This window comes from Pseudophryne corroboree, chromosome 2 (genome assembly GCF_028390025.1).
Source record: "Pseudophryne corroboree isolate aPseCor3 chromosome 2, aPseCor3.hap2, whole genome shotgun sequence".
NCBI classification, from domain to species: domain Eukaryota; kingdom Metazoa; phylum Chordata; class Amphibia; order Anura; family Myobatrachidae; genus Pseudophryne; species Pseudophryne corroboree.
In genome coordinates, this window is record NC_086445.1 from 692,649,011 (window position 1) to 692,667,589 (window position 18,579).

Consider the following 18,579-nt stretch of genomic DNA (forward strand, 5'->3'; position numbering starts at 1 on the left):
GGTGAAAATGGGCCTCAAAAACTGGTGAAAACTCCCTGTACATTCAACAAAACGCGTGGAATGGCAGGGATTTCGCCAATCCATGCGTTTTTCGCCAGTGCTGGCATTTCGACAAGTCGAAAAAGCGACACTGAAATTGAATAGTGCAAATCCAAATTCGCCCTAAAAACAATGAACAAGTGCTGTTTTTTTAGTCTTGTCGAAAGAATCGGCACTAATTGTATACCCCCTTTAGCCTGTTAGCCTGGTTTCCACTTATGCAGAGGAACTTACTCTCCTTGTTCCATCGTTTTACTAAGAACTAGCACAGGCTGCACAGCAATATACCAGTAATGGATATTATAGGTGAGTAAACTAAATTTATTTACTAATGGTAATAGCTCAACCAGTTCAACGCAATCCATCCCTTAATCGTAGTATGGTATTGTGACCTCTAAAAAAAAATACTCTTATATGAGGCAGCATGTTAACCTAATCTTTGCCAATATAAGGCTCTATCTAGATTGTCTTGTTTCTACTACAGCTGTCTCTGATTCCAACACTTCTGCTGATTGTATAAGGGAAATCTTAGAGAAAGTGTAACAGCTATTTCTACAGGCTACTTCCTAAATGCTTCCTTTTTTCAGTGTCATTGATAAGGGCAATCCAAATGCTGGAGGAACACACATCCTTGCATGCAAGGTATCTGTACGTTTCTTTTCTGATGAAACCAGCTGTGACCTGTGACATGCGTGACAATACAGTAGCAATAGCAACTACTGCTTTTATGAACTGTGATCTGCTCAATTAATGGAAAATACTCATTTGTCTAAACTTTAATTTTCAATAAACTATTTAAGATATTCACTGTATTGCTGGAGTAGATATTATCTAAAAATTTTTACCAAGAAGGTCATTTACTGTCCAATTAAGGACTTTACATTTTACATTATATGGCTTACCTGCGCTCATGAGCAATACCCACCTTAGAAACAAACTATACTATGTTCTAGACTTTTGGATTTCAACACCTATTGCTTATTTGGGACTGTACAAATAACATTTTATATATATATTTTTTTGTAACACTTATAGCTTATATTAAAATCTCGGATATTTCATTTTTTTTTAAACCTGATGAGAAAGCAAAGACATGACATACAAAGCTTAGGTGGTATGCTGTCCTATAGGCTCTAATGGTGTGGTTTAGTTATATCATCATAGAAGGAAGGCTGGTGAAGTTCATTTTGTTGCCCTATGTTCTCAGCATAGCATAGAGGTCTCTGGTTCATTAAAACCCAGGAAGAAGGGCTATTTCCATAAAAAATTGCCTTTTGCAGGAACATTATTGGAAAATACGGCAGCTTGAAAGACGCATAACCAGGATTGCCTACCCTCCCGCATTTAGCGGGAGGCTACCGATTTTTAGATGAGCCTCCCGCTGCCCCGGAATCCTTGATAGCCCTCCCAGTTTTTAAAAGGCCTAGACTGAAAATGTGGACTGCGCATGCGCGAGATCGGAGAGCCTGGGGGGCGGGGCCAGCACGGGAGACTGTGTGTAGCGGTGGCCGTCCTGCATTCTGCAGACTCTGCTTCTCTGTGGCTGACCCCTCCCACCACACTCCAGTCTGCAGAGTCTGTGTATCAGCCCAGCAGCAGTTTCCTCTTCCTGCTCCTCACCACTCACTGCGGGTGTCTGCACTGTGCTGATTCCCACACTGTCCCGGGGTCAGCCTTTACAGGAAGGAGCAATGTAACCAGGTGGGTGCTGGGGATAATGTGGGGGAATGGAGGCTATGTGTAATATGATGTGGCATAATACGATGTAATGTAGTACTGGGTCTAATATGGGAGGGGGTGGGGGCTGTGTATATTGCAATATAATGTCTCACTAGGGGTAACATGGGGGGGCTGTGTACTCTATGCTCTGTATAATGTAATGTGGGGGAGGGGTAATGTGTATGCTGTGTATAATGTAATATGGGGGAGAGGTTCTGTGTATGCAGTGTATAATGTAATGTGGGGAAGGGGTCTGTGTATAATGTAATGTGGGGGAGGGGTTCTGTGTATAATATAATGTGGGGAAGGGGTCTGTGTATAATGTAATGTGGGGGAGGGGTTCTGTGTATAATATAATGTGGGGAAGGGGTCTGTGTATAATGTAATGTGGGGGAGGGGTTCTGTGTATAATATAATGTGGGGAAGGGGTCTGTGTATAACGGGTGGGGAACCTCCGGCCCGCGGGCCGTATAAGGCCCGCGAAGCCGTTTGGTCCGGCCCACCCGCTCCTCTCAGTGAGACATGCCGCCGCACAGTCCGGCGGCAGCGTGTCTCAGCTGTCACCACACGGAGGAGATCGCGGCTACTGTCGGGCGGCGGCGTGTAGGACTTGAAACCAGCCGCCGGTTCGTGAGCCAATCAGAGCTTGCGGACCGGCAGCCAATCAGGAGCCGCGGCTGCCGGTCCTTGAGCTCTGATTGGCTCTCGAACCTGCGGCTGGTTTCAAGTCTTACACGCCGCCGCCGCCCAACATAGCCGCGCTCTCCTCCGTGTACCCGCCAAAAGGTATACCGGGCACTGTGGGGACATCTGTATACCTGGCACTGTGGGGACATCTGTATACCTGGCACTGTGAGGGGCATTTGTATACCTGGCACTGTGGGGGCATCTGTATACCTGGCACTGTGAGGGGCATTTGTATACCTGGCACTGTGGGGGCATCTGTATATCTGGCACTGTGGGGACATCTGTATACCTGGCACTGAGGGGCATCTGTATACCTGGCACTGTGGGGGCATTTGTATACCTGGCACTGTGGGGGCAATTGTGGATCTGGCACTGCACTATTGGGGGCATATGTGTATCACGTCCCATTTTAACTGGCCACACCCATTTTTTTGGCGCGCGCGGGGGCAGACTTGTATGGCCCCCGAAGGATTTTATAAATATCCAAATGGCCTTCGGTAGAAAAAATAAGATTTTTCTTACCGGTAAATCTATTTCTCGTAGTCCGTAGTGGATGCTGGGGACTCCGTAAGGACCATCGGGAATAGACGGGCTCCGCAGTAGACATGGGCACTTTAAGAAAGAATTTAGATTCTGGTGTGCTCTGACTCCTCCCTCTATGACCCTCCTCCAGACCTCAGTTAGAGAAACTGTGCCCGGAAGAGCTGACAGTACAAGGAAAGGATTTTGGTAATCCAGGGCAAGATACATACCAGCCACACCAATCACACCGTATAACTTGTGATAACCTTACCCAGTTAACAGTATGAACAACAACAGAGCATCAGATCAACCCTGATGCAACTATAATATAACCCTTATTGAAGCAATAACTATTTACAAGCATTGCAGAAGAAGTCCGCACTTGGGACGGGCGCCCAGCATCCACTACAGTCTACGAGAAATAGATTTACCGGTAAGTAAAATCTTATTTTCTCTAACGTCCTAGTGGATGCTGGGGACTCCGTAAGGACCATGGGGATTATACCAAAGCTCCCAAACGGGCGGGAGAGTGCGGATGACTCTGCAGCACCGAATGAGCAAACACAAGGTCCTCCTCAGCCAGGGTATCAAACTTGTAGAACTTTGCAAAGGTGTTTGAACCTGACCAAGTAGCCGCTCGGCAAAGCTGTAATGCCGAGACCCCCCGGGCAGCCGCCCAAGAAGAGCCCACCTTCCTTGTGGAATGGGCCTTAACTGATTTAGGCAGCGGCAATCCAGCCGCAGAATGAGCCTGCTGAATCGTGTTACAGATCCAGCGAGCAAAAGTCTGCTTTGAAGCAGGCGCCCCAAGCTTGTTGGAAGCATACAGGATAAACAAAGATTCTGTTTTCCTGACCCTAGCCGTTCTGGCTACATAAACCTTCAAAGCCCTGACCACATCCAGTAACTCGGAATCCTCCAAGTCATTAGTAGCCACAGGCACCACAATAGGTTGGTTTATATGAAAGGATGAAACCACTTTTGGCAGAAATTGTGGGCGGGTCCGCAATTCTGCTCTATCTGCATGAAAAACCAGATAAGGGCTTTGATGTGACAAAGCCGCCAATTCTGACACACGCCTAGCCAAAGCCAAGGCTAGTAGCATGACCACCTTCCAGGTGAGATATTTCAATTCCACCGTCTTGAGTGGTTCAAACCAGTATGATTTCAGGAAACTCAACACCACGTTAAGATCCCAAGGTGCCACTGGAGGCACAAAAGGGGGCTGAATATGCAGCACTCCCTTTACAAACGTCTGAACTTCAGGCAGAGAAGCCAGTTCTTTTTGAAAGAAAATGGATAGGGCCGAAATCTGGACCTTAATGGAACCCAATTTTAGGCCCAAAGTCACTCCCGACTGTAGGAAGTGAAGGAAACGGCCCAGCTGGAATTCCTCCGTAGGGGCATTCCTGGCCTCACATCAAGCAACATATTTTCGCCATATACGGTGATAATGTTGAGCCATCACGTCCTTCCTAGCCTTTATCAGCGTAGGAATGACCTCATCCGGAATGCCTTTTTCTGCTAGGATCCGGCGTTCAACCGCCATGCCGTCAAACACAGCCGCAGTAAGTCTTGGAACAGACAGGGCCCTTGTTGCAACAAGTCCTGTCTTAGAGGCAGAGGCCACGGGTCCTCTGTGAGCATTTCTTGCAGATCTGGATACCAAGTCCTTCTTGGCCAATCCGGAACAATGAGTATTGTTCTCACTCCTCTTTTTCGTATGATTCTCAGCACCTTGGGTATGAGAGGAAGAGGAGGAAATACATAGACCGACTGGAACACCCACGGCATCACCAGTGCGTCCACAGCTATCGCTGAGGGTCTCTTGACCTGGCGCAATACTTCTGTAGCTTTTTGTTGAGGCGGGATGCCATCATGTCCACCTGTGGCAGCTCCCACCGACTTGCAACCTGCGCGAAGACTTCTTGATGAAGTCCCCATTCTCCCGGGTGGAGGTCGTGCCTGCTGAAGAAGTCTGCTTCCCAGTTGTCCACTCCCGGAATGAACACTGCTGACAGTGCGCTTACGTGATTCTCCGCCCAGCAAAGAATTCTGGTGGCTTCTACCATCGCCACCCTGCTCCTTGTGCCGCCTTGGCGGTTTACATGAGCCACTGCGGTGATGTTGTCTGACTGAATCAGAACCGGGTGGTTGCGAAGTAGGGACTCCGCTTGGCGTAGGGCGTTGTATATGGCCCTTAGTTCCAGGATGTTGATGTGGAGGCAAGTCTCCTGACTTGACCACAGACCTTGGAAATTTCTTCCCTGTGTGACTGCCCCCCACCCTCGGAGGCTTGCATCCGTGGTCACCAGGACCTAGTCCTGAATGCCGAATCTGCGGCCCTCGAGGAGGTGAGCACTCTGCAGCCACCACAGGAGAGACACCCTGGCCCTGGGGGATAGGGTGATTAACCGATGCATCTGAAGATGTGATCCGGACCATTTGTCCAGTAGATCCCATTGAAAAGTCCTCGCATGGAACCTGCCGAAGGGAATGGCCTCGTATGATGCCACCATCTTTCCCAGGACTCGCGTGCAGTGATGCACCGACACCTGTTTTGGTTTCAATAGGTTTCTGACCAGTGTCATGAGCTCTTGAGCCTTCTCCATCGGGAGATAAACCCTCTTCTGGTCTGTGTCCAGAATCATGCCCAGGAAGGGCAGACGAGTCGTAGGAATCAACTGCGACTTTGGAATATTTAGAATCCAGCCGTGTTGTCGTAACACTTCCAGAGAGCGTGCCACGCTGATCAGCAACTGCTCTCTGGACCTCGCCTTTATGAGGAGATCGTCAAGTATGGGATAATTGTGACCCCTTGCTTCCGCAGGAGTACCATAATTTCCGCCATTACCTTGGCAAATATTCTCGGTGCCGTGGAGAGACCAAACGGCAACGTCTGAAATTGGTAATGACAATCCTGTACCACAAATCTGAGGTACGCCTGATGAGATGGATAAATGGGGACATGAAGGTATGCATCCTTTATGTCCAGAGACACCATAAAATACCCCCCTTCCAGGCTTACGATGACCGCTCTGAGCGATTCCATCTTGAACTTCAACCTTTTCAGGTATATGTTCAGGGATTTTAAATTCAATATGGGTCTGACCGAACCGTCCGGTTTCGGCCACAAACATGGTCGAATAATAACCCTTTCGTCGTTGAAGGAGGGGAACCTTGACCACCACCTGTTGAAGATACAATTTGTGAATTGCAGCTAACACTATTTCCCTCTCTAAGGGGGAAGCTGGCAGGGCCGATTTGAGGTATCGGTGAGGGGGCATCTCTTCGAATTCCAGCTTGTATCCCTGAGATACAATATCTATTGCCCAGGGATCCACCTGCGAGTGAACCCACTTGTGGCTGAAATTTCGGAGACGCGCCCCCACCGGGCCTGGCTCCGCCTGTGGAGCCCCAGCGTCATGCGGTGGATTTAGTGGAAGCCAGGGAGGACTTCTGTTCCTGGGAACTAGCTGTGTTGTGCCTCTGACAAGAAAGGACGCACCTCGGACTTTCTTGCCTTTTTGTGATCGAAAGGACTGCATTTGGTAATACAGTGCTTTCTTAGGCTGTGAGGAAACATATGGTAAAAAATTTGACTTTCCAGCAGTAGCTGTGGAGACCAGGTCCGAGAGACCCTCCCCAAACAATTCCTCACCCTTGTTAGGTAAAACCTCCATGTGCCTTTTTGAGTCAGCATCACCTGTCCATTGCCGAGTCCACAGGACCCTTCTGGCAGAAATCGACATTGCATTTATTCTAGAGCCCAGTAGGCTAATATCTCTTTGAGCATCTCTCATATATAGGACAGCGTCTTTTATATGCCCCAGGGTCATTAATATAGTATCCTTGTCTAAGGTATCAAGTTCCTCAGATAAGGTATCCGTCCATGCTGCTACAGCACTACACACCCAGGCCGACGCAATTGCCGGCCTTAGTAAGGTACCTGAATGTGTATAAATGGACTTCAGGGTACCCTCTTGCTTTCTATCCGCAGCATCTTTTAGGGTGGCCGTATCCTGTGACGGCAGGGCTACCCTCTTGGATAAGCGTGTTAAAGCTTTGTCCACCCTAGGGGAGGATTCCCAGCGTAACCTGTCCGTTGGCGGGAAGGGATACGCCATAAGCATCCGTTTGGAAATCTGCAGTTTTTTATCTGGAGATTCCCAAGCCTTTTCACATAACTCATTTAGCTCGTGTGAAGGGGGGAAGGTCACCACCTGCCTTTTTTCCCCATACATATGAACCCTCTTGTCAGGGACTGGGGTTTCCTCTGTGATGTGCAACACATCCTTAATTGCTATAATCATATAACGGATGGATTTAGCCAATTTAGGCTGTAACTTTGCATCATCGTAATCGACACTGGAGTTAGAATCCATGTCGGTATCTGTGTCAACAATTTGGGATAGTGGGCGCTTCTGAGACCCTGACGGCCTCTGCGACATAGGATCAGGCACGGGCTGAGACCCTGACTGCCCTAAGGTTTCAGCTTTCTCCAACCTTCTATGCAAGGAATTAACATTATCATTTAAAACCTTCCACATATCCATCCAATCAGGTGTTGCTCCCGCTCTGTTTCCACATAGCCTTCCTCGTCAAACATGTAGACACAAGCGTACCGACACACCACACACACAGGGAATGCTCTTTTTGAAGACAGTTCCCCCACAAGGCCCTTTGGAGAGACAGAGAGAGAGTATGCCAGCACACACCCCAGCGCTATATAACCCAGGAATAACACAGTAACTTAATGTTAACCCAGTAGCCGCTGTTATATTGCTTTTTGCGCCAAATTATGTGCCCCCCCTCTCTTTTTACCCTCTTCTACCGTGTATCTGCAGGGGAGAGCCTGGGGAGCATCCTCTCAGCGGAGCTGTGGAGAAAAAATGGCGCTGGTGAGTGCTGAGGAAGAAGCCCTGCCCCCTCGACGGCGGGCTTCTGTCCCGCTTTAATACACATTTTTTTGGCGGGGGCTCATACATATAGACAGTGCCCAACTGTATATATGCAAACTTTTGCCAAAGAGGTTCTAAATTGCTGCCCAGGGCGCCCCCCCCTGCGCCCTGCACCCTTACAGTGACCGGAGTATGTGGGTGTATGTGGGAGCAATGGCGCACAGCTGCAGTGCTGTGCGCTACCTCAGTGAAGACTGGAGTCTTCTGCCGCCGATTTCGAAGTCTTCTTGCTTCTGTCACCCGGCTTCTGTCTTCCGGCTCTGCGAGGGGGGCGGCGGCGCGGCTCTGGGATCGGACGACGAGGGTGAGATCCTGTGTACGATCCCTCTGGAGCTAATGGTGTCCAGTAGCCTAAGAAGCAGGACCTATCTGCAGAGAGTAGGGCTGCTTCTCTCCCCTCAGTCCCACGATGCAGGGAGTCTGTTGCCAGCAGAGCTCCCTGAAAATAAAAAACCTAACAAAATACTTTCTTACAGCAAGCTCAGGAGAGCTCACTGAACAGCACCCAGTTCGTCCGGGCACAGATTCAAACTGAGGTCTGGAGGAGGGTCATAGAGGGAGGAGCCAGAGCACACCAGAATCTAAATTCTTTCTTAAAGTGCCCATGTCTCCTGCGGAGCCCGTCTATTCCCCATGGTCCTTACGGAGTCCCCAGCATCCACTAGGACGTTAGAGAAAAGGTTCCCCACCCCTGGTGTATAATGTAATGTGGGGGAGGGGTTCTGTGTATAATGTAATGTGGGGAAGGGGTCTGTGTATATTGTAATGTGGGGGAGGGGTTCTGTATGCTGTGTATAATGTCATGTGGGGGTGGGGTTCTATGTATGCTGTGTATAATGTAATATGGGGGAGGGGTTCTGTGTATGCTGTGTATAATGTAATATGGGGGAGGGGTTCTGTGTATGCTGTGTATAATGTAATATGGGGGAGGGGTTCTGTGTATGCTGTGTTTAATGTAATGTACTGGGTGTAATATGGGGGAGGGGGGCTATGTACTGTAATGTAATGTGGGGAAGGGGTCTGTGTATATTGTAATGTGGGGGAGGGGTTCTGTATGCTGTGTATAATGTAATGTGGGGGTGGGGTTCTGTGTATGCTGTGTATAATGTAATATGGGGGAGGGGTTCTGTGTATGCTGTGTATAATGTAATATGGGGGAGGGGTTCTGTGTATGCTGTGTATAATGTAATATGGGGGAGGGGTTCTGTGTATGCTGTGTATAATGTAATATGGGGGAGGGGTTCTGTGTATGCTGTGTTTAATGTAATGTACTGGGTGTAATATGGGGGAGGGGGGCTATGTACTGTAATGTAATGTGGGGAAGGGGTCTGTGTATATTGTAATGTGGGGGAGGGGTTCTGTATGCTGTGTCTAATGTAATGTGGGGGTGGGGTTCTGTGTATGCTGTGTATAATGTAATATGGGGGAGGGTTCTGTGTATGCTGTGTTTAATGTAATGTACTGGGTGTAATATGGGGGAGGGGGGCTATGTACTGTATGCTGTGTATAATGTAATGTGTACTGGACAGGGACGGTTCTATAGATACTTTGGGTATGCACCAGAGTAGGGCTTTGCATAGAGGAGGGCGCCCTGATCTAGTCAGCCACATGCAGAATAAGCTCCGGTGGGGTAAGTGTCAGTCTGTATCTCAGCTGTCTGCACAGCGCCATTGTGTTTGAGGGCGAGCCGCAGCTCCTTTGCTTAGGCGTCTGCGGTTCCAGGCGACATCAAGTCACACTGGCATTGGACTGCGGTGGGCGGTTTGTGAGGAGTTCCTGACCTGAGAACTTTGGGGAGCCTGCATGCATATGCTATCAGCTGCGGCGGTGAGCGGCGCCCCTCAAGGCGGCCGACCAGGCTCCCAGTACCATCAAATGTCCTCACTCCTGAAAGATAGGGAATAATAATGTGTAAGGGGCACTTCTAATGTGGGCATAATGTGGGCCCGATTCAGACCTGATCGCTGCTGTGCGTTTTTGCACAGCAGGCGATTATCGAACTACTGTACATGCATATGGACTGCAATGGGCACGTGCGTTGCCATACAGCGACAGGACTGTATGAAAATTTCGATTGCACGGCTGTTTGCATGCTGATTGACAGGAAGAGGACATTTGTAGGTGGTAACTGGACGTTTTCTGGGAGTGTCAGGAAAAACGCAGGCGTTCCCAAGCGTTTTCAGGGAGGGTGTGTCACGTCAGCTCCGGCCCCGATCAGCCTGATTTCTTTGCACTGGAGGCGTAGCTACGCACAGACTGCACACACTGCACACACTGCACAGAATGGGAAAACAGATGGTGAGTGTGATGTGAATGGATTTGCAGCTGTCTGCTGACTGAGGGGAATTTTCGCGCAGTGTACACATGCAATCGCACACTTGCACGGGGCAAATTTTTACTTCCCCTGGGCGGCTCCTATCTGATCGCAGGACAGTGTAATTTACAGCACAGCGATCAGGTCTGAATTAGGCCCAGTGTACGGAGCACTACTAATGTGAGCATAATGTAAAGGGCTACTGTGGGTATAATGTAAGGGCACTACTACTGTGTGCGTAATGTGTACTGAGCACTACTAATGTGGGCGGAATGTGTATGGAGCACTACTACTGTGGGCATAATGTAAGGGGCAATATTAATGTGGGCGTAATGTGTGAGAAGCACTACCACTGGGCTTTTCTGTAAGACCACACCGCCTTTATTTTTTCAAGCATGCACAAAAGTAAACCAGGGGCGCCGAACTATATATTAACTTACCAAAATAATTGGCCTCAGGCCGGTCATGGTACTGGTTGTAATATAGGGGAGGGGAGTGTGTGTATAATGTAACGTAATATGGTACTGGGTGTAATAAGTGGGAGAGGGGCTGTGTTTAATGTAATGTATTATGGTGCTGTGTGTACTGGATGTAATATGTATTTACTGTATACAGTGTGTGGGTGTAATATATATCAATCCCGTACCAGTGTATATAGATTTTCTATTTCTCCGTCTCTTCTCACAAATGTACACGGTATATAGTGTACCTACATTAGTACTCTTTTTATTTTTGCTGCTTTTAGTACTATAATTTTCATCTGCCATTGTAGGTCACACTTCTGAACGGTAATAAATACGCCCATAGGTAGAGCTAGACACGCCCCTTGGGCGGAGCGTGACACACCCCTCAACGGCACATTATGCTCCCACCTGGAATCTCTGTGAAACTAGTGAAAAGTAGGCAAGTATGCACATAACAATGCTGAAAGCTTTAACCATAAGCATGCATGAAACCCCATGCATGTTACCTTGCTGGGTTAATACTTTACCTGAAGTGGGGGGAACTGCAGATCTCACAGAAAGCCAAGAGTAGGGAAGAATAAGAGGAAAGAGAGAGAGAAATAGAGTGGAACACAAACACGCAGATCAGGGAGACAGTGATTAGGCCACCACTAAGTGACAGTGATAGGCCACCACTAAGACCACTGATACTGTGTATAGCTAGGTTTGTTGTGGCCTTTCAAACCAAGCATGTGTGACATCATGGCATACATCTTGAACTGGGTAAGGTCGCTCCAGTGAGTGATTATCAGTTTATTAAGTACAAAGTGACAGACACACAGGTAAGTTGAGCATGAAGGGCTAGATCAGAGGTTTCAGGATCTTTCCTGTAATCTCCCCACCATTTTATCTTTCCCATTATCCGCCTGCTGCCTCCTGTTATGTGTCCGCGCTGCCATTATCTGCCCATTTCTCCTATATTTACTGCACTTTGTAAATCTGAACACAGGTGCCCACACACAGGTAGTGGAATCCATTGGGGAAAGGCTAAATTTAAGAACAAAAGCCATTGGGACAGTCATAGGAGCATGTTGGATTCATACCTTTGTGAATTTATAGTGGAGGGCAGATAACAGGAGAGATCCGTGGTTCCCAAACTCGATCCTGAAGGAACACTTTAGCTGGGTACACTCTGAGAGATATAGAGATGTGTCCTCACACATCTTTGCCAGCTTCCTTTTCCCGGCATGGCGTATTGTAGTGGGAGTGTGCTTATGCATGCTCTCACTACGCACCCAAGGAAGCATGCGTAATGCAGTTGCAGGTGGCTGCAGGGTAGCAGTCCCCTGCAGCCCGATATTAGAGAGGGAGCAAGCGGCAAATTCGTAGGCATGGGCAGCAGGGAGCCATGCTCCTGCAGGCCGTTCTTAAGTTTTTGTTTGCGGCATTCGCAGTAGCAGCGTACGCATGCTCTTGAGAACAGTAGCACAGCAGAAGGATGCTGGCGGTACGCTATGCCTTGATCCATGCCAAGCAGCGCTTTTTAGCAAAGATGTGAGAGGACACATTTGTATCAGCCGTTCACAGACATATCGCATCGGCCCTGCAGCACAGCCAATGGCCGATATATCTACAAATATATAGTAGAGCGACGCATCTGGTGGTGTGTACAGGCAGTTGCCACTTGCTGCAGAGACCATCTCAACTGGGGCGGGCACATTTAAATGCCCACCCAGTTGTGATTTCAGGCACGACATATTGGGCGGACGATTGGTAAGTGTGTATGCACTTACCAATCGTCAGATAGGTCGTCAGATCAGCCAGGTATGTACCCAGCATTACAGTACACATTTTCCAGGTCACCAGGCAGGGGCACTATATATCACCAGCTGTCATTTTAAAATCCACAGGTGACTTGGTAAACATGTTAGTGCTCCTTGAGGGCCGAGTTTGGGAACCAATGGGTTACAACATAAGATTTGGCAAAAAGTGAAAACTGAAGTAAACAGTATGTGAGTTGACAGAGGCTCATCTATTAATACATGCACAGTATGCATTCTTTATTATGAAAGATATATATTTTGTTTATATTGTGATCACCAAGTATAAAAGATTCAAGGACATGTGTACCAGCTGAAGTTTCTTACCTTCATCCTGTCTGAGGGGCGTTTCAGCTGTGACCGGCTTACTAGCTCCAACCTGAGTCCTTGCAGTCAGGGAGAAGTAATAACGTGATATTGGGTCTCTCCTTTTCACTGTGTATTTTGTCTGGTTTGGGGACAGTGTCTCAGTCACAGGTGTTGATCTTCTGCTCCCGTTGACTGTTTGAGGGAATGTGGGGACCATTAGAAACACTTTTTGAATCTCCTCCCTCTTTTAGTAACACAATTATTTGTTTTTTTTCTAATTAGTAGAAGCACTGCCTGAAAAACAGCGCACAATTATTTTTGTTGATAAAATAACAACTTCCAACAAGCCTTGTCAGCTCATATGTGGCAATACTGTAGAGCTGCTGGTATTGCAAAACCTTGTAGGCTAAAAAGTCACTTATTGTTCTCTATTACTACCTACTAAGACTATATTTCAGGCACGACATATTGGGCGGACGATCAAACTATATTTGCAGTAAATTAGCCACAAATATTAAGAATCTCTCCTTTCCGCTAGTCCTATGGGGGATGCAATTTTACCAGATGTATCAATGTCCAGAATGCGAAGCATTTCCGATACTGGACCCCACAACTACCGCCATCTGAAGATGGAGGTAGCCCATTGTATCCTATGGGCTATACATCTCAGGCGCTGTGCATGTGCGGTCAGTGGGGATTGTGCATGTGCAGCAGCCTCGGCACTACATTTGGCACATCGCAGGGATGGGCTCCTATCAGAACCACTGTCCCTGCCTGTGCTGGATGATACATTTGACCGATGTGATTGCATTCTGCAATGCGTTCCTGGGCAGTAATATCGCACCCAGATCACATTTCAAATGCAATCAATGATAAATGGGCTCCTAAAGCCTACACCTCAATGGCTCTTTCTGAGCTAAATTCTATCAATGATATTGATCCTATAACACATTTCCCAACTTTGGATCTTCCATTTTTTTGTTTCTGTCAATCATCCTGTTTTAAACTACTTATCACCTGCAGATTAACAGTTGGGCTCACTGTAAAATCTAAAACAACATCCCTCAATAACAGTAGATTGACATCATGTTTAATTGACAGACACAACTCATTTTCATCAATGAGTTTTATGTAGAAATATGGGTGGCTGGAATCAAGTCTTTATATACTGGATACAAAATAATCCATCCATCACTTTCAAACCACAACCATCATTTATGTTAAATGTTCTAAGTTTATGAATTTGAGAGAAAAGAGTAGATCAATAACACAGAATATACCTCCTTGAAGGCTCATCACTCACATGCATAGTAGTACAGGTTGTACCCTGTTAGATTTCCATTGGGATGTTCTGGAGGACTCCACTCCACCATGATGACTTCCTGGTTTGGTTCACTGACTCTAAATGTTTTAGGTTGACTGGGCGCTGGAAGAGAGGTAGGTGTGTGAGGGGCACCAAACAAAATGGCTTTGGAGTGTCAGTAATATAAAATGAGGTTGTATTACTGAACTGCCTTAACATGATCCATGTGAAATGTACATATATTTATCTATAATCCGTATATATACATTATATATGCAGAGTGTTACATAGAATCTACACATTAAAGAGAGATGACAGTAAATAAATGTTCCAACCAAAGATGAGACTCTTTAGATTTCTGCGTAGACCTTCACACAGTTACCTGCTAGAACAGTTCATTTTGCAGCTGTATCCCAGCTCTGGTTGTTCTACATCCAACAACTTCTTGCGAATACAACAAGATTCTCAGAAATGTGTGTCAGCAATTATAACTGCTCCGTAATTGGAAAGGGAGCACCTACCTCCCTCTGGCATGGTGAACTCTTTAATGTCACTCTTCGGGCCATCTCCTCGCCCATTCACTGCCACCAAGTATAGTTTGTAGTTGCTGTAAGGAATCAGGTACGACACGACCCCTCGTACACGATCCCCGATAAAACTCTGCTGCTGCTTCTTTCGGGAGACCCAGAGACCCTTCAGCAAACTACTCTCCCTCCAGTAATATGCCTTTGAGATACACAACCCAATCATTTAATCGCTAGCCTTTATATATTAGTAAGGGAAAGATTTTATAGGTTCTCATTCAGCGTAATTATATTATGATGTTTAATCCACCTCAGGTTAATCCAGCAGGCAGATCACTGGTTAGTTGCACTGGTGCCCAGTTTGTAAGAGTTTTAAATAAAATGCATTTGCATGCTGGAAATTCCACAATTGTTAAACACATCACAGGATTTCCACATAGATAGCACAAGGGAAAGTTACAGCGTTCCCCCCACCACTTTTCCCTGCTTAGATTAAATATTAATTAGGTATCAGTGGGAGGTTAATCAGGAGCTGGAGATTCCGCTCACTCTGTATTCCAGGAGACTTCCTTGGATAGAAGCAGAGGCCACGCGGGTCCATTGAAGGGAGATGGCAGTGCTGTTCATGACCCTCAATTTTATGTCAGTTGGTGCTGCCTTAGGATCTGAGGGCAAAGGAAAGCTTTAAGCAGACCTACATATCTGATCCTTGATCTAATCTCACATTGCAGTTTAATCGAACCCTCGACTTTTACCTCCTGTTTAATCAGGATTCTTCACTGATTTTATGTAATTGTGCTGTTCACAAGTAAAGCAACTGTGCTATAGTTTCTCTGTGCTCCACAGTCTCAGAAGACGTCTGATTTCAGACCATGCAAAAACACTACCAGGGTAACCAAACTGTGAGAACTGTGTTGTTGACAAATTTCTAGTACAGGTTGAGTATCCCATATCCAAATATTCCGAAATACGGAATATTCCGAAATACATACTTTTTTGAGTAAGAGTGAGATAGTGAAACATTTGTTTTTTGATGGGTCAAGGTACACAAACTTTGTTTAATACACAAAGTTATTAAAAATATTGTATTAAATGACCTTCAGGCTGTGTGTATAAGGTGTATGTGAAACATAAATGAATTGTGTGAATGTAGACACACTTTGTTTAATGTACAAAGTTATAAAAAATATTGGCTAAAACTACCTTCAGGCTGTGTGTATAAGGTGTATATGTAACATAAATGCATTCTGTGCTTAGACTTGGGTCCCATCACCATGATATCTCATTATGGTATGCAATTATTCCAAAATACGGAAAAATCCGATATCCAAAATACCTCTGGTCCCAAGCATTTTGGATAAGGGATACTCAACCTGTAATACATTTACTTTTACCATTTTACTAACACATTAAAAGTGGGCCATAGCAAATTATAAAAATATTACAGTAGCTAGCGGACAAGAAACTGATATTGTTTTCTAGCAAAAGTAATATTTTTGATGTCTATTTTTATTATTATTAGGTAAAAACTGAGTTTCCCTGATTTCCAGTGAAATTCCTATAATATTTTAAACCAGGATGTAGTCAGGTGACCGGCGATCGTGATCTCGGCGGTCAGCATACCGACGGCGGGATCACAGCCACCTGGATGCCGGCAGAGGGCACAAGACTATTCCCGCTTAAACACAGCGAGCCCGCAAGGGACTTCTTTGAACTCGCCCCTGCTGGCGTCCTGGTGGCCGGGATCCCGGTGTCGGTATGCTGACCGCCGAGATCCCTACTGCAGGTCACCCAACCCAACCCTTCAAGACGGCTGTTCACTGCATTTGGCATACAAATACACCCACTTAGTCACATTTTTAAAAATTCCTACTTATTGGGTAGCTACAAATAACTGTCACAGTTTCCAGACCACCTAGCAGGTCACAGGTTCCAGGTCACCCAGCAGGTACACAGAGAGAGTTCACATTTTCCAGAGCACAATGGTGATACATTGTAAATGGCAGGAGATCATGTTGCCACATAACTCCAAAATGAAGCAACCAATTGCAACGCCAAATATTTTTTTGCAAATCTACGTACTAAGACCTTTATTGGTATATGATGTGCCCTACTCTGACAACGGATCATAGAAATATGTAACTCATAATAGTCGTCCTTCTGCTATTAATATATAGAGAATAATACAGTGGTGATAAAACAAGTTGACTTTCTCTAATTTTTCATAACTAATCTGATGTACACTTCCTCCAGCAGTTAATAAATTATTCTAGATTGCTAATCTGAAACATAGAAATATCTAAATGAGGTAATTATGTAATGTATGTGCTCTACAATCCTAAAAATAACATGTGATGCTAGATACTGATTTTAATCTTCTAGTAAATGATCAGCTTCTGCATGGTATTAACACTAAAACTGGGTATACACTGGAGCGACAAGCATGAAATTGACCAGGGATCAGAACGACTTTAATGAAGGACGGAACGATCATGTTCCATCCTTCATTAGCATACACAAGGTGGCTAGCAATATCACTAGGTTTGATGTGCAGCACATCATACCTAGCGACCGACGCTAGCGGCCGCAGGAGCGTGCAATCACCTGTACACGGAGCGATGCAGGCAATTTGTCGTTAGGAAGCGTCAAATCAGCCCGACATCTCTCCAGTGTGTACCCAGCTTAAAAGCCATAGCTCTGTATAACTGCTGATTGCCACAATATGTATATTTTTTATTCACAATTAAATGTACTTGTCTTTTAGTGTGAGTGAAAGTGAAATGTCCTTTATGGTTATCCTAAGACCCATTTCATAAAGGTCAGCCTTGATGGATAATATAGCATATACTCTCTCACTAGTAGTGCACATACAATAATACTAGTTCTACAAGTTAGTTCTCTTTAAGAAGATAAAATCCTTCTGTGCCTAAACAGCCTATATTACCCATCAAATCAACCGAAACTAATGGCTCTATTAAAGCCTGGATATCCTTGCTCCCTCCATGGTGGTCATTCCGAGTTGATCGCTAGCTGCCGTTGTTCGCAGCGTAGCGATCAGTCAAAAAATTGGCACTTCTTTTCATGCGCATGGTACGCAGTGCGCACGCGCGAAGTTCTTTCACACAAGCCGATGCAGTTTCACACAAGGTTGAGCGACGCTTTTCAGTCGCTGTGTTGATTGGTGAGTGATTGACAGGAAAGGGGCGTTTCTGGGAGGTAACTGAGCGTTTTCCGGGAGTGTGCTAAAAACGCAGGCGTGTCAGGTCAAAACGCAGGCGTGCCTGGGGAAACGGGGGAGTGGCTGGCCAAACGCAGGGCGTGTTCGTGACGTCAAACCAGGAACTAAACTGACTGAAGTGATCGCAAGGAAGGAGTAGGTCTGGAGCTACTCAGAACCGGCATGAAAATATTTTTGAACAATTCTGCTAATCTTTTGTTCGCACTTCTGCTAAGCTAAGATCCACTCCCAGAGGGAGACGGCTTAGCGTGTGCACTGCTGCTAAAAGTAGCTAGCGAGTGATCAACTCGGAATGAGGGCCCATGTCATTTACCTATTCATAGGAAAACCAGTTTCATTTTTTGTAGCTTGCAGGCACAAAAGACCCCTGACGCTTTAGGTAGTATATTAAGTAAGAGCTAATGAATTTAAACGTTAGATAACAAGTTACATTTCCAGTCATAGGCAGGATGTACAGTATTAGGGTCAGATATACTAAGCCTTGAAAAGTGATAAATTGCACAGTGATTAAGCACAAACCAACGAGCTCCTGTCATTTTTCAAACCCAGCCTGTAACATGGCAGTTAGGAGCTGATTGGCTGGTATTTTATCACCGTGAAATGTATAACTTTTTAAGGCTTAGTACATCTCCCCCTAAAGGACTATAATGAGGTCAAACCTACACAAACTGTCATTTTCAGAGGTTTTTCTCCCCATATG

The 18,579-nt window shown here is 46.1% G+C and overlaps 1 protein-coding gene across 12 annotated transcripts in view; it reads right to left on the bottom strand.

Annotated features, from left to right (window-relative positions):
• NFASC (neurofascin) overlaps positions 1–18,579 on the bottom strand; it is a 185,827-nt gene that overhangs the window by 39,498 nt on the left and 127,750 nt on the right. For 5 of the 12 annotated variants that reach the window (XM_063955223.1, XM_063955224.1, XM_063955225.1 and 2 more), the window contains 5 exons: positions 15,191–15,306; positions 14,639–14,843; positions 14,118–14,240; positions 12,833–13,006; positions 11,234–11,248 (listed from right to left, as the gene is read on the bottom strand). In XM_063955223.1, coding sequence (XP_063811293.1) covers positions 11,234–11,248; positions 12,833–13,006; positions 14,118–14,240; positions 14,639–14,843; positions 15,191–15,306 — 633 coding nt within the window. The remainder of the gene's footprint in view (positions 1–11,233; positions 11,249–12,832; positions 13,007–14,117; positions 14,241–14,638; positions 14,844–15,190; positions 15,307–18,579) is intronic. The other 7 variants (XM_063955230.1, XM_063955228.1, XM_063955226.1 and 4 more) reach the window with 3 other exon arrangements.